Raw genomic sequence first — 12,642 nt, 5'->3', positions numbered from 1 at the left:
GCACCCTTCCAGTGGATTCTCACTTTATCTGACCCCGACCACTATTCAGATCTTGTTGTGGGGTTCAGAAAGGGGAGATAATGGTCCTGTCCCCTGGACGCTATGCACAAGGACCTGGGAAGCTCCATTAGGGCTCCACACACAGCTGTGACCATCTGGACATTATGAGGAGGACTCTAGCATGGGCTCAGGGACAACGCAAGAGAATCAGCTACTGAAAGGAACCCAGAGCTGGAGAAGCTGGTTGACCAGCCTGAGCTGGGTCCCTGCAGTTCATGCGTCCATTCCACCCTGGAGCAGGACCCCCTGTGATCTGGAAACCCCTCAAACACAGCTCCTCCTGGGGCCTCCTCCCTGGTGACACATCAGGGTCCCTCATCCTCAAGCTGTCCGGAAATGCAGCACCCTGGACAGCACCAATCTCAGCTCCACCCTTCCCCCCTCACAGGGATCAGGGTTCAGAACACATGACAGAGGCCGGGTGCGGTGGCTCACGCCTGTAATCCTAGCACTTGGGAAGCCGAGGAGGGTGGATTGTTTGAGTTCAGGGGTTTGAGACCAGCCTGAGCAAGAGCGAGACCCCATCTCTACTAAAAATAGAAAGAAATTATATGGACAACTAAAAATATATATAGAAAAAAATTAGCCAGGCATGGTGGTGCATGCCTGTAGTAGTCCCAGCTACTCGGGAGGCTGAGGCAGGAGGATCGCTTAAGCCCAGGAGTTTGAGGTTGCTGTGAGCTAGGCTAATGCCACGGCATTCTAGCCAGGGCAAAAAAGCAAGACTCTGTCTCAAAAAAAAAAAAAAAAGAACACATGGCAGAGGCCAGTGAGGCCACAGACTGAGAGGGGGCCACGACCACAGGGGCAGCTGCCTGGAACAGGAACAGATGAGGGCAAGCGTGGGCAGGAGACGACACAGGCTCTGTGAGGTGCAGCCCAGCGTGAGACTGTGAGTGTGACGCCATCTCAACAGGTGAGGCCAGGACCAGGTGAACAGGAGAGGAAGCAGCTCACACTTCCTGTTCTGGCCCCTGGGAGTGAGAAGTGAAGTTGCCTTGTCCCTCCTTTCCCCTCTGCTCCCCTGACACTGAACTTTCCCTCCTGCCCCTCACTCTTCCACTCTAAGACCCCTACCCAGCGCTCAGCCCAGACACATCACTGCCCCCCAGGGGCATGCACAGTGTAATCTACTGCATACAAACACAGACAAAGACATTTACAGGAATCTGAGTTTGGGGACATCTCATTGAGAAGGAGGGAAGGGCTAGAATATTTGAAGCAATAGAGATTGGGACTCACAAACCCAGAACCTGATGGAGTTCTGATATAATACAAGCAAGACCCCATGGGAAATGTCTACACATGTATGTTGAACAAAACACTCCACCTGGCCTAGGCTGGAGTGCAGTGGTGTGATCATAGCTCACTATAACCTCGAACTCCGGGGCTCAAGCAATCCTCCCACCTCAGCCTCCTGAGTAAGTAGGCCCACAGGCATGTGCCACCACACCAGAATTCTTTTTTAGAAATGGAATCTCGATATGTTGTCCAGGCTGATCTCAAACTCTTAGCTTCAAGCAATCCTCCCACCTCAGCCTTCCACATTGCTGAAAGTACAGGCATGAGTCACCATGCTTGGTTTTGTTTTGGTTATTAGATATGTTTTCTTAGAGATTCTTTGTAATTTACCTGTTGACTTTCTATCTTTTTTTCTTTTTTCCCCACTAGGTCACTGCCTCTTTGGGGGCACTAGATGGGGCCTTAAGCCCTGGTTTTGCCTTGGTTCTAGTAAACAACCAGAGTGCTGTCCACCAGAATGAAGGCGGTCCCAGAGGGGATATCCCAGTAGTGTGGGAAGGTGTTCATGCCCAGGGGATCTGTGGAAGGAACCTCCTGTAGCATGTGGCTGCTGAACAGCCACTCTCATTTGGCATCTCCTTTGGCTGAGCTACAGAGTTTCCAGGTCTAGGAGTGGTAGGCTTCCCTCCCACTTTTGTCTCACCTGACCCCAAGGATATTTCTCCCTTTGGGCACTCTCTATGATTCCTACGGGTTGAGACAGGGACAGGTATCCTGCCAGGAAACCCAAGATGGTGGGGAGGCTTTTCCCAGTATAGAAACTGTGAATCAGGGGAAATTTTTCCACATGATTTGTGCCTGGCAGATTTGGGGGAGGGGTGTCACAGATATGGATTTTTTTAATGGGAGGGATGGGAAATGGCATCTTAAGTGTTTATAAACAAAATTATATGATTTCTGATATTTAACCCAGTGGGTAGGGGAATGGATATTTATAGACACAGCAAAGTCCATCATGAGTTGATATTTCTGAAGCTGTCGATGAATATATGAGGGTGTACTATACCATTCTCTCTAGTATAATAAACTCGAGTTCATTTGTATATGTTTGTATACAAATTCTCTTTGCATATATTTGAAAATTTTTATGTGAAAGGTTTTTTTAAAAAAAGAGAGAAAAAATACCCAGCCCAGAAATTTTGTCAGTGAGTCCTACAGAACCTTCAAGATACATCATCTCAATCTTACACAAATTCTTCCATAGAATGGAAAAAGAAGGAATATGCCCCAACTCATTCTGTGAGGTAAGTATAAACTTGACATTGAAACCAGAACAAAAAAAAAGGTACAAAAGAGGACAGTATCAGGCCAATCACACTCATGAACAGACATGCAAAAAATCCTAAACAAGGTATTAGAAAATCAAATAAGTAATACATAAAAAAGATGATGCACCATGACTAAGTTTTGTTTGTTCCAGGAAAGCAAAAATGTTCTAACATTAGAAATCTATAAGTGAAAGGGAACATGAGGGAGTTTCTAGGGTGCTAGCAATGTTTTATTTCCTGATCTAGCTGACAGTTACATGGGTGTGTTCAATTTTTGAAAACTCATCAAGTGGTACATTTATGACTTATGCATTGTTCTATATGTAAGTAATATATCAATTTTAAAAGTGTGTTAAAGTATACATGACTTACCACATTAACAGAATAAAAGGAAAACTCATGATTATCTCAATAGATGCAGAAAAACCCCTTAGTAACATTTGCCACCCATTTTTCTTTAAATATTACACTAGGAATAGAAAGGAACTTACTCTGCTAAAGTACATCAACCCTCCCCAAAAAGAAGGAAGACAACAACAACAAAAAAAAAACAATAAACACCATCCTTAATAGGAAAATGGAAGCATTCCATTTAAAATCAAGAACAACCCAGCCGGGCACAGTGGCTCATGCCTGTAATCCCAGCACTTTGGGAGGCTGAGACAGGAGGATTACTTGAGGCCAGAAGTTCAAGACCAGCCTGGGCAACATAGCAAGACCCCCTTTCTACAAAACAAAATGTAAATTAGCTGAGCATGGTGGTGCACATCTGTGGTCCTAGCTACTCAGGAGGCTGAAGTAGGAGCATCACTTGAGCCCAAGAGTACAAGTCTGTAGTAAGCTACAGACTGGGCAACAAAGCAAGACCCTATCTCTAAAAAACAAAAACAAATAACCCAAAGATGCCCTGCACTGTCAATATTGTACTGGGATGTGCCAGCCGGCACATATCAGCTGTCATATAGTTATGACAAGTTATTATTATCTACCCAGAGAAGCCCAAAAAGCCTATAAACCAATTATTAGAAATAATAAAAGATTCCAGAAAAATGTCTGGTTTTAACATCAATATACTATACAAAAACCGATTGCATGTCTATAAATTAGAAACAAATAGAAAGTATAATTTTAAAAAGACACCATTTACAATAATAAATACTATAGATTATTTTGGAATAAATATAACAAAAGATGCACAAGATCCTAATGCAGAAAATAAAAATACCTTATTGAAAAATATTAAAGAAGACCTAAAGAAATGGAGAGACAGCACATGTTCATGGATAGAAATGCTCAATTTCATAAATATATAAACTCTTCCCCCATAGCATCTATTTTTTAACAAAATTCCAATCAAAAATGCCAACAGGGTTTTTATGGAACTTGACAAGCTGCTCCTAAATGTATATGGATGTGCAAAAGTCCAAGAATAGCCAAGATTCTCTTAATGATGAAAAACAAGTGGGGAGGGTGGTTTGTCTTATAGAAATAAGATTTATTTTAAGATATAAAAATTACAGGGGGTAATAAAAAAATAAATATAAAAATAAAGAAAGTAAACAATAAAATATTTTTTAAAGATATAAAAATTAAGACTGTGTAGTACTGGCACAAGAGTAGCTAATTTGATCAATGGAAAAAATAGAAGACCCAGACAGATTCATACAAATTTGAACTTTGAAATACAGCCAAGATGCCATTGCAGATAATCACGGAAAGAAAGAATTAGTCAATAAAGAGGGCTAAGCAATTAGTTACCCATATGAAAAAATAAAATTAGATTTCTACTTCAGAGATGAACCAAAATCAATTCTAAACGGATTAAGAATTTAAATGTGAAAAGCCAAACAATTTGGCCCAAACCTAATTTTTTTCGAGGAAATAAAGGATAGTATCTTAGATTTGGGGGTAGGGAAGGATCTCTTAAAACAAGGCAGAAGAAGAATCAGCCATAAAACTGGAAGGTTGATAAATTCAACATTAAAATTCTCCACTTCAAAAGATACCATAAGAAATGAAGACAATCTGACAAAGAGTTAGTGTATAATATATAAAAACACAAAAGAAATCCTACATATCACTAAGACAAAGATTAACAACCCTATAGAAAAATAGGCCCCCAAAAAGGGGCATTTACAAAAGAGGCACAATCAATACACCCATGAGAAGAAGCTCAACCTATGTAGTAACCAGGGAAATATGAGTTCAGACCATGAGATACCATTTTACACCCACCAGACTGGCAAAAATTTTTAAATCTGAAAACTTGGAGGGCATGTGGATCAACAAAAATTCTTTACTCTCTCACTAGTAATGTATAATTGGTACAACCATTTTCGAAAGGGATTTGGCATTATCTCCCAAGGCTGAACAAACCCTACAGCCCAGCAATTCCACTCCTGTGTGTATACACATACATACAAGACAAGGACACATGTATAAAAATATTCATAGTAGCCAGGCGCAACAGCTCATGCCTGTAATCCTAACACTTCGGGAGGCCGAGGTGGGAAGATCACTTGAGGCCAGGAGTTCGAGACCAAACTGAACAAGAGCGAGATCTCATCTCTAGAAAAATTAGCTGGGCATGGTAGCATGTGCCTATAGTCCCAACTACTTGGGAGGCTAAGGCAGGAAAATCGCTTGAGCCAGGAGTTTGAGGTTGCAGGGAGCTATGATGATTCCATTGCACTCTATCCTGGGTGACAGAGTGAGACCCTGTCTCCAAAAAAAAAAAAAAAAGAATATTCACAGTAGAAATGGTCATAGTAGTAGCCAAAAACTGGGGTAAAAATCCAAACACAATTGAAGGAGAATGGATAGGTCAAACATGATATAATAGCACAATAGGATGCAATACATCAATGAAAATAAAACACTGGAACATGGGTGAATATTAGAAACATAATGATGAGCTTTTTTAAACCACCTTCCAGAAAACTAGATAGAATAAGATACCATTTTTACAGAGCTCAAAAGCAAGCAAATCTAAACAATATTTATCATTTTAACATATAATACAGCCATGTGCAGTGGCTCAACCCTGTAATCCCAGCTCCTCAAGAGGCCAAGTCAGGAGGATCACTTGAGCCTCAATTTGAGACCAGCTTGGGCAACACAGAAAGGCCCTGTCTCTAAAATATTTTTTTTTAATTATCTGGGCATGGTGGCACGTGTCTGTAGTTACCAGCTACTTAGGAGGCTGAGACAGGAGGATCATTTGAGCCCAGGAGTTTGAGGCTGCAGTGAGCTATGATCATACCACTGCATTCCAGCCTGGGCAACAAAGCGAGAATCTGTCTCTTAAAAATATATGTATATATTTATACACACATATATATAATTCATATATAATCAAAACATATAAAAACCCAAGAAAAACTAAATAAAATGTGGAGTGGTGGTTATTCTGTGGGAGGAGGCAAAGAGATGGGATGGGAAAAAACACACAAGTAAGATGCAAATTACTCCTGATGTTCTAGTTCTTGGGTTGGGTGATATGTCCATAGGGTTCATTAAATTACACTCTATACCCAATATTTTTGTTACACATAGTCTTTTGTATACAGTAAACATGTCCCATCCCTGGTATCAGGATTGGGGCCATCCATTTGGGACACGTAGGACAACACTCCCTTTGACTTGTCAATTCCCTTTGAAGGTTGTTGAGATCCTCACCACCTTGGCTAGTGGAATTAAGAGAATCTGTAGAAGCGTGCATGGCCCACTCAGGCCTTGGCTGAGCCCTATAAAACTACCTAGTAGCCCAACTGATTGGAAGTTAGGAAAGGGTGGGTAAGTCCACTGACAAAACTCATCCCTAAGAAGCTCTTCAGTGACCTAAGAGCCTCCTGCCACAGGCTCTCTGCTCTCCATTCAGCCCTATTCCACTTACCATCGCCTCCTTTGGCTTCCCCGCCGCTTCCAGAACCTAGATTGGTAATGGAGGTAATCCAGGTCCATGGTAATCGAGACCTCGTGCCATTCCCACTTCTGAGGCCAGTTGCAGGCACTTGTACTTCAGATCCCGCTTTCTCAAGCTGGTAACAAAGGTGGGCTCTGGAAACTTAAGCCTGTTTCCTCATCTGTAAAATGGAAATATAGAAATGACAATATCTGTTTAATAAGATTGTAGTAAGGATGAATGAGGTAATACACAGAAAACGCTCAACCCATAGTAAACCACCCTAAGTCCCTCCCTCTAAACCTCATAAAATAGTGGAGAAAATTAAACAGAGATCACACACATGAATGGCTTTACACAGAGACTCTTCCTTCCCTATTCCCCACCCCTAACACTCACACACACTTTCTCTCTCTCTCAACCTGAAGTCATGAAGTTGCAAGGTAGGTGTATCTGCTGCCCCCTTATGGCCAGAGAGAAGAATCACACTGTCCTCTCCTAGGAGCCCAGAAACTAAACTTTGGGTGAGTACCAGCCATCCCAGCCCTGCTGTCCTCTCTCCTCCTTAACAAAGAAATGACTACTGGGCAGAGGAAAGCAGGTCTCCAAAGCTTCCAATGAAATTCCCTCAGCAGGACAAAGATCTGCCAGAAGCAAAGGAGATGCTACTCTGGGCACGTAATTTAAGACTCAGCTTCTTCTCTGCAAAATAGGGATAAAAGTTCTATCACTGGGGTCTTGTAAGGATTAAATGAGATCTGGTATGTAAAACACTAGCACAGACACTAGTACTGTGTCTGACACACACAGAGTAGACACTCAGTAAGCGATCACAGTTAAAAAATCACCATAGGCTGGGTGCGATGGCTCACATCTGTAATCCTAGCACTCTGGGAGGCCGAGGTGGGAGGATCGCTTGAGGCCAGGAGTTCAAGACCAACTTGAGCAAAAGCGAGACCCCATCTCTACTAAAAACAGAAAGAAATTATCTGGACAACTAAAAACATATATATAGGAAAAAAAATAGCTGGGCATGGTGGTGCTTGCCTGTAGTCCCAGCTACTCAGGAGGCTGAGGCAGTAGGATTGCTTGAGCCCAGGAGTTTGAGGTTGCTGTGAGCTAGGCTGATGCCACGGCACTCTAGCCCAGGCAACAAAGTGAGACCCTGTCTCAAAAAAAAATAAATTAAATTAAAAATAAAATATTAAAAAAAATCACCCTAATGAAACTCAGCTCTACCTCATAAGACCCTTCCTTTTAGAGAGAAGGAAACTGAGGCCCAGAAAAGGGGAGAGATTTGGCTGGTATTTCATATGTCTAGGGTGAACCCAGGCTACAGATCAGGCCCTCAAAGGAGGGGGAAGGAGAAAAGGAATATTTGAGTTCCCCCAGTTGCTGGGCATGACATTGTCACTTTGCCTGGCTTCTCTTCCTCTGGGCACCCCTGCCTCCCTGGACATGTCTGGCCCTCCTCACACCTTCCACACCTCCACACTCTCATGGACCACAAGACAAAGCAGAAAGGTAACTCTGCAACTTTATTTGGTGATGCAAAGGGGTCTGGGTGTTTGTCTAGTCCAGCTAGACAGTCAGTCCCTGAAGGCAAGCAGGAGACCTAAGAGGATGCCCCAAGCAGGGCGCTGCCTGGAGGGCCCTGCACCAGCAATCTGGGACTTCTCTAAGATGTTGAGGACCTCAGACACTCTGATGCTCCCAATATGCTGAAAATCTGCTAAAAGCTGGTGATGTTCACGAGCACAGCCCATGAGGAGGAAGGTGGTATTGAGAAGCCCTACGAGGAAGAGAGCGAGGAATCAGGGACACTTTCAAAACTCAGAGCCCTGCCCTCTTCCCAGGCCCCTCATAAGCCAGGACACCTGCTCTCCCACCAGAGACTTGGGCACCAGGTACCTTACCCCTTGTTCCTTGGAATTCATGTACCTGGTCCCCTGCACCCCCAGTCCCATCTCCAGATCCCACCAGCCTCTCTCAGAGATGTAAAGACACCAGACAGCACCTGGCATAGAGTACGATTTGATAAGCAAAGTTCCTCTCCTCTCACCTGCCTGAAATTTTAAGGTAGAACTGTAACACGTAGGAGCGGTGTCGGGGCAAGCAGCGGTGGTGACAAAATTTGGAAGGCAACTCTTAGTGTGCTCGCCCACACAGGTTGGACAATTGTAGGAAGAAGATGTTGTAGACTTAGGAGCTTTGGCTTTGAGGTTCACAAAAGGCTCCAAATTGGTAAGGTTGTTGCAGAGATAAGTCCGGCAGACTCGACTATAGGAGGCAATGGACACTCCAGGTGGTGAAACGAGGTAGGAGATTTGGGAAGGGTAAGATAAGGCTGAGCTGCAGCCTTTAAAACCCACAACTCCTCTTCTGGCCCCTGCAGAGTAGAGGATTAGACAGCTCTGATCAGTGTTGTTGCCTTACCCAGAGCCCCCTGCCCCCTGCTCCTCCTGTACCCTTCCCACCCCATCACCAGCTTTGCTTCTGCCCCTGTGTCCGCTCCTAGCAGCTGCACAGGGCACAGAGTGGGGTCTCCATCTAGATCTCTGCATTCTTTGCCCCGCAGTAGCCCTGCTTCTCTCCCTTGCACCCCTCCTTCTTTTCTACTCCCCCAGACAGCCCCTTCCTCCAGGGATCTGCCCACCTCCATGCTGCCCTTTTATCCAGCTCACACCACAACCACCTGGGTCCTGCCCCTCTCCTGCCAATGTCCTGACATTATTCCAAACATCTAATGAGGGAAATATTTGGAACTCCAGTCCAGAGTCCCTGGGTGCTGGGAGTGGAGCTGGGGATCAGCAGAGCAAGCAAAGAGAAATGTGTCAGACCCACCCCACTTCACCTGTCTCGATGAGCACTAGCGTCTCCTCGCAGCCTTCCTTCAGCTTACACACCATACTTCTCATCAGAAGCCACTTCCAGTTATGAAAAGCAACAGCTCTGAAGGCTGAGGCTGTTGCCTCATAGCACAAAAGAGCTTCAGTCCCTAAAAGGAGAATGCTCTTCCAGTCATCAGCCCCTCACATCACATTCTCAGCCCCTGAACTGCCAACCAAGAGCTCAGCCTCCACAGGTCCTGTCCCCTGAGGGACCTAGACAGCCAGCCCTCCTTCCCCCAGTGATGTGAATCCGGCCTCCCACCTTTTGGGGTCTTAAAACATCCAGCCCCACAGGACATACGAGGCAGCGTGGAGATAGTCCCCAGGAGGCAGAGCAGCTGCACAGGTCTCAAATGCTGGGGTCCCATGGCCCTGTGTCTGGGTCCTGGATGCTAGAAGTCAATCTGGAACCAGTTTCAGTCTGGGTTCCAAGCTCCGTTTCTGTCAGTCCCTGAATTCTTTGTCCACCTGCTTCTGGGTCACTGTTTCTGAAGCAAAAAGTTGATTGGGTCAGTTTCTGGGACATAGGCTCCCTGAGACCTTCAGGGACACAGGTCTTCCCAGCTCCATTATTTCCCTTCCAATCTAACCTATACCCACCATATTATTTAACAGCTTTTCTTTTCTTTTTTTTTTTTTTTTTTTTTTTGAGACAGAGTCTCACTCTGTTGCCCGGGCTAGAGTGCCATAGTGTCAGCCCAGCTCACAGCAACCTCAAACTCCTGGGCTCAAGCGATCCTCCTGCCTCAGCCTCCAAGTAGCTGGGACTACAGGCATGCGCCACCATGCCTGGCTAATTTTTTCTGTATATATTTTTAGTTGTCCATATAATTTCTTTCTATTTTTAGTAGAGACAGGGTCTCACTCTTGCTCAGGCTGGTCTCGAACTCCTGAGCTCAAACGATCCACCGGCCTCAGCCTCCCAGAGTGCTAGGATTACAGGTGTGAGCCACCTCGCCCGGCCTACTAACTTTTCAAAGCACAACTTTCACCCTCCCACTTAGGTCCTTCCATCAGACACGGTGTTGAGTAGAGGATGCTGGCTCATCCAGACAATCATTATTTCACAGGCTGTTCTCCAGCGAGCGACAAAGAGACAGTACAACAAATGGACAACCAAAACTCCTGTGTGTGTGTGTGTGTGTGTGTGTGTGTGTGTAAGTATCAACACATTATTAAATAACCTTGGTTCAATAAGGAAATTTTAAAAACACTTAGAAACGAATAATAATAATAAACATACTACATATGATGCACATTCAGACTTACACACACACAAGTGCATGTAAAGTCTGTTGAAAACCTAAATAAAGTCTATAGTCTAGTTAAGAGTATTGTACAAATGTCAATTTCCTACAGTTATATTACGGTTATATAAGATGCCTCCATGGAGAAGCTGGAGGAAGGGTTTAAGGGACTCTGTACCATTTTTGCAACTTCCCATGAGCCAATAATCCTTTTGAATATCAAGTTTTTTTTAAAAAAAACTACATGTGAAAATTCGGGACACAACTAAAGTAGCATTTAGAAGTAAATTTATACTTTCAAATACAGTTATCAGAAAACAAAAAGCATTTAAAAATAAATACATTCATAATTAGCTCAAGTTGTATAAGAAGCAACAAAGCAAATCCTCCCCCACAAAAAAAGAATGAAAATAAGGATGGTGGCAGAAATCAATGAAATAATAACCAACAACAAACATTATTACAAAAAAATCATTCTTTTGAAAAGATTAATGAGTTAGTTCTTTGGTAAATCTGATCAAGATAGAAAATGCAAATAAAACACAGAATGAAAAATGGGGAGTAACAGACATCAGATGTTTCGTGAATAATAAAAGTATCATTGGTCAGGCACCATGGCTCATGCCTATAATCTCACACTTTGGGAGGCCAAGGTGGGAAGATCACTTGAGGCCAGGGCAGCAAGACCCTGTCTCTACAAAAACTTAGAAACAAATCAGCCAGGTGTGGGGACACGCACCTGTAGTCCAACTATTCAGGAGGCTGAGGCAGGAGAATCACTTGAGCCCAGGAGTTTGAATCTACTGTGACCTACGATCACACCAACGAATTCCAGCTAGGTGATACAGCGAGACCCTGTCTCAAAAAATAAATTAATTAATTGAAGTATCATTAACAACTCTACATTTGTAAATTTGAAAACCTAGATGAAGTAGATAAATTTCTAAGATAAGATTAAATGCCAAAATTGGCATGAGAAGAATATATATAATGCCTTAAACCAACAAGAATGGCCAAGTATCTCCTGCAAATTGACAAGAAAATGAGAACAACCCTAGTAGGAAAATGGGCCAAGCATATGAAGAGACAGTCCTCAGGGTAGCAAACCAGAAGGGCTAACACACACGTGAAGAGACACTCAAACCCAACAAAAACCAGGGAAATGCAATCTATAGAACTGTACATCTATCAGACTGGTAAAGATTGGTAAGCTGGAAAAAGACAAGTGTTGGCAGGGGTGTAGGGATGAATGAATCCTTGTGTCCTGTTGCTCATGGGGTGGTTTGGGAGGAAGGGCTAGGACCCTCTTCTAGATCCCCAGGAACAGAAGTCGAGAGCTCTGATCAGTGTCTCAGGCCCAAAACAGCAAGCAGCAGGGAGGAGTTTGACAATACTTAGTCAAATTACGTTTATAAATACCCATTTCTGGGACACTCTAGGTATAGAAAACAAAAATTTCCAGGCCACATGTGGTGGCTCGCGCCTGTAATCCTAGCACTCTGGGAGTCCGAGGCGGGAGGATCGCCTGGGGTCAGGAGTTTGAGACCAGCCTGAGCAAGAGCAAGACTCCACCTCTACTAAAAATACAAAAATTAGCCAGGCGCAGTGGCGCATGCCTGTAGTCCCAGCTACTCAGGAGGCTGAGGCAGGAGAATCACTTGAGCCCAGGAGTTTGAGGTGGCTGTGAGCTAGGCTGACGCCACAGCACTCTAGACCAGGTGACAGAGCGAGACTCCATCTCAAAAAAAAAAAAAAAAATTCCACCTTCATCTACAAAGGAACATGTGCAAGGATGCAGCAGCGTTGTTGTGGTGACACTACATATCTTGGAAGAACACACACAAACCAAAAGATACACACTAATCATCTTAGAATGACTGCCTATGAGAAGGTTCAGGAATGAAAGTGGGAACTGGGCCTTAGCGAAAATAACAAAAACAGTGTGGAAGGGTTCATAGGCGCTGGACTCC

The 12,642-nt window shown here is 43.9% G+C and overlaps 1 protein-coding gene across 2 annotated transcripts; it reads right to left on the bottom strand.

Annotated features, from left to right (window-relative positions):
• Positions 1-8,055: 8,055 nt before the first annotated feature.
• Positions 8,056-9,913, bottom strand: LYPD4 (LY6/PLAUR domain containing 4). 2 transcript variants are annotated; one of them, XM_045531609.1, is made up of 4 exons: positions 9,727-9,913; positions 9,389-9,532; positions 8,597-8,923; positions 8,056-8,326 (listed from the first exon to the last, which is right to left on the bottom strand). In XM_045531609.1, exons 1-4 carry the CDS (start codon positions 9,791-9,793, stop codon positions 8,124-8,126), a joined length of 741 nt encoding a protein of 246 aa, XP_045387565.1. In that variant the 5' UTR covers positions 9,794-9,913; the 3' UTR covers positions 8,056-8,123. The 2 variants fall into 2 exon arrangements, with proteins under 2 accessions (XP_045387565.1, XP_045387566.1); XM_045531610.1 differs by lacking the exon at positions 9,389-9,532 and having other exon boundaries at positions 9,688-9,905.
• Between the last annotated feature and the right edge of the window lie 2,729 nt (positions 9,914-12,642).

This window comes from Lemur catta, chromosome 19 (genome assembly GCF_020740605.2).
Source record: "Lemur catta isolate mLemCat1 chromosome 19, mLemCat1.pri, whole genome shotgun sequence".
In the NCBI taxonomy this organism is placed as follows: domain Eukaryota; kingdom Metazoa; phylum Chordata; class Mammalia; order Primates; family Lemuridae; genus Lemur; species Lemur catta.
Note: the sequence above shows the minus strand (reverse complement) of the source record. Positions and strands in the feature narration are given on the sequence as shown.

Bases quoted from the DNA above. Each gene is read 5' to 3' on its own strand.
- LYPD4 (XM_045531609.1), bottom strand. From the start codon at position 9,793: ATGGGACCCCAGCATTTGAGACCTGTGCAGCTGCTCTGCCTCCTGGGG. The intron at 8,924-9,388 runs GTGAAGTGGGGT...TCTACTCTGCAG, and splicing joins GCTAGTGCTCATCGAGACAG to GGGCCAGAAGAGGAGTTGTG. The intron at 8,327-8,596 runs GTGAGAGGAGAG...TCTTCCTCGTAG, and splicing joins TACCTTAAAATTTCAGGCAG to GGCTTCTCAATACCACCTTC.